Source organism: Vicia villosa, unplaced genomic scaffold (genome assembly GCF_029867415.1).
Source record: "Vicia villosa cultivar HV-30 ecotype Madison, WI unplaced genomic scaffold, Vvil1.0 ctg.002530F_1_1, whole genome shotgun sequence".
NCBI lineage: Eukaryota > Viridiplantae > Streptophyta > Magnoliopsida > Fabales > Fabaceae > Vicia > Vicia villosa.
This window is the reverse complement of record NW_026705959.1, coordinates 214644-217791: the sequence shown is the minus strand read 5'-3', so window position 1 is coordinate 217791 and position 3148 is coordinate 214644. Positions and strand designations below refer to the sequence as shown.

At 33.3% G+C, this 3148-nt stretch overlaps 1 protein-coding gene across 1 annotated transcript; it reads right to left on the bottom strand.

Moving 5' to 3' along the window:
- Positions 1–275: 275 nt before the first annotated feature.
- Positions 276–2916, bottom strand: LOC131639091 (uncharacterized). Its single transcript, XM_058909600.1, has 12 exons — positions 2870–2916; positions 2617–2760; positions 2254–2521; positions 2080–2170; positions 1853–1980; positions 1694–1766; positions 1460–1607; positions 1217–1374; positions 1007–1127; positions 765–935; positions 623–679; positions 276–537 (listed from the first exon to the last, which is right to left on the bottom strand). The coding sequence occupies exons 2-12, from the start codon at positions 2755–2757 to the stop codon at positions 364–366; spliced, it is 1530 nt and encodes a 509-aa protein (XP_058765583.1). The 5' UTR covers positions 2758–2760; positions 2870–2916; the 3' UTR covers positions 276–363.
- Between the last annotated feature and the right edge of the window lie 232 nt (positions 2917–3148).

Below are 3148 nucleotides of genomic sequence, written 5' to 3'. Positions count from 1 at the left end.
TTGGGCATAAATGTAAAAATATCTAACATCTATCTTGTATAATAGTGATAAAGAAAATAAGATATAATTTTGAATCAATACAACCCACAATTATGTCATAACACTAAATTCAGAATAAGACATTGATTAAAATTGAACAAAATAATTCCATGGGGATCTCAAATTGAAATTAAATAAAATGCTTGAATACAAATACTACATGTTGTCCAAGAGTGAAAACTTTGTTGGTAGAAAATGCAGTACCACAAAGTAAATAAAACAATACATCCCATAAATTTAACAACCAAAAAACATTAACCATAGGATTATATGTTCCAACAGATTTGTGATAGCATCCATAAAATACAAAAGTTGATGAAGTCTTCAAGCATTTGGTTCAATCTTCACTTTTTTGGGTGGCTTGGTTCCTGAATATTGTGTAAGTCCTAAAAGCTGACAATCCGATTCTTCAGCATTAACACCATGAGAAACACTCTTTGATGGGGTATTGGCCAAACTCTTGTCAGGATCATTTTCTCCAAATGCAGATAAGGACTCCTTCGAATGTAGTAAACAGATTTATTAAAATATGTAAGAAAATACATGTTTTGCATGAAAGCATTGCAATTAACAAATAACATACCATGGAAGTATCAACATGATCAGCAACAGCATTTTGAATGGGAGGAAGACTATGAGCCTGTATTAGACAATAGGATATTATTAATATAGTTGGATTTCAGTTAATTTAAGATATTCAAGCGGATTACTATAAACTGAAAAACCTCATCAGCAATATAATCCTTTTCAATTTGACTGACAAATTCTTCATCATAAGAAAACTTCCAAACAGATGCTTGCCCAAATGTTGGCTGTACTTTAGCTCTCAAAGCCATTTTCTTCTCCAACAACATGTCAAGCTCGTCAGGATAAACCATGGGATCATCTTCACCATTCTAAAGTTGAAAAAGAATGTTAGAAACCATATATTATACTATTTTACAAAGAAACTAAATTATTAACAAACCTCTAACATTGATTTATGCATGCTATCAGCAGATTGTCCTATAATCTGCTCACAGTCGGCATCCCAAAATACAAACCGGAACTTTGATTCACCGTCATAAACATATATATCAACTTTGTACCTATTACATAATTACAAACAGGTATAATTGAGTGATCTTAGACAAAAAGGATTAAAAGGTCATAAATAGAAATAATTACAACAAACAACCTTGGTATGGGTTTGTGAACATTTTCGCCACACACACACTGGTATGGATTGTTCAAATCAGTAGCCTTCACAGAGCACTTTGTGCATCCATAGTAAAACCAACCATGCTTGGATACATAAAATTTCGTGGTAGTTCCAACAGTAACACATAACATGTCCTGAAAATAAAAATAAAAGCATTACAAATACATATAGATACTTGTTAACAACTTGAAAAACCATTTACGAATTAATGAGTCATACTTGTTTGATTTTGCAGAATTGGCTCAAAGGAATGCACTTTGCCTTATGAACAAATTTTTCAAGTGTTGTAAACTGAGATCCACCAGACCAAAGAGACATGGATTTGGCAGATTGCGAAGGCTTTTGGGATTGCTCATTTGCAGGCAACCTGGGAATGTTATAATAAATCCATGATATAATTTGGAATCAAAATGAAAAAACTAATTGAAATAAAAGACTGCCTAATGTTAATACTTTGACAAAAACTCAGAAATCTCCTGGATGTCTTCGTTGATTAGCAGCTTTGAACCACTCCATGCATTGGATACTGATTGAAGAAAAAAAAAAAGTTTACAACATTGTTGTAAAAATGTGATAAGGCAACAGCAGAAAAAAATTAAAATAAAAGCAAACCCTGAGAATCCTTGATCATTGCATGGGTTAGTATGATGACAATAGCACCCGTGTTAGTTGGGTCATTATAATATTCCAAAAACTTAATACCATAGCTCTCCCATAAGGTGCAGATAATGATGTCACCGCTGAGATGTTAAACCAAAAATTGCGTTAAGAAAAATCTACTTTGAATCATAATAATCGAAAAATAAATACTGCAAGAGGATTAAGGGTAACAAATGTACCTCAAATCTTTGAGACTGAGGGCCACAAATGTCTTCTTTCCTGGAGTGTTTGATTGCATATTGTTTATCTCATGTACAACGCCTATAATATCTGCAAAAGAGATCAAATATGGCAAATGTTATAAGTAAATGGATGAATATAAGAAGAAAAGGGTGCTTAATGTTTTTTTCTACCTTCAAGTCTGTTAAGATGACATTTGCCTGCATTGATTTCGCAAAACTCTTTGAAATAATACTTCAGAGGAGGAATATTTTGTACATCCATGTGTTTCATGGTCGTACCACCAAGGAACACGAATTTCTTTGAATGGTCACACAGCTTCCACTGAAAATCGTTATCAAATACAGTCCCGTTGTTGATTATGCAAGTCATATTCTCTTGAATTCTTGGTTTCCACTTATCTGTATGATCAGCCCGAATCAAAACTTGAATTCGATCACCCTAAAAACATATGTATTGTAAAATATGGTTAATCACAGACATTGCATTGCTAATAATGAAAAATGGAACATTAAACGAAAATGCAATACTTATACCGCAGCATCCATGATAACCATCTCCAGATGCTCAGCACCCTTACTGTTAACAACGCTCCATATATCAATAATTCGAACAGCCAATCTCCATGTTTCCTTCTTGTCGCTGATGTCTTTTATGCAGTCAAATTTACGACTCATCTTCTGCAGAAATGGAAAAATAGACAGATTAGAACAACAGTCGTTTAGAAAAACAACTAACACTGTGGCATGGAAGAAGCTGTATCGCAGAATATACGTGAAAAAGAAAAACCTAATATTGATGGGCGGAAACAGAAGAGGAAGATAAGCCAAATGTAGGGTTTGGTGCTTGAGATCAATAGCCATAATATATATAGAAGGATGATAGAAGAAGTGAAATTTTCTTGAGCAACCAAAGAGAAAAAGCGTGCAAATGGTTTTGCTCTATTCCATGCAGCGTTGCACAATTCTCTACGAAAGCATGACAGAAATATTAATTATGGAAGAGGATTTGGACAATTGAAAAGTAATGCAATGATTATGGGATACATATTTCTAATTAAATTAATTA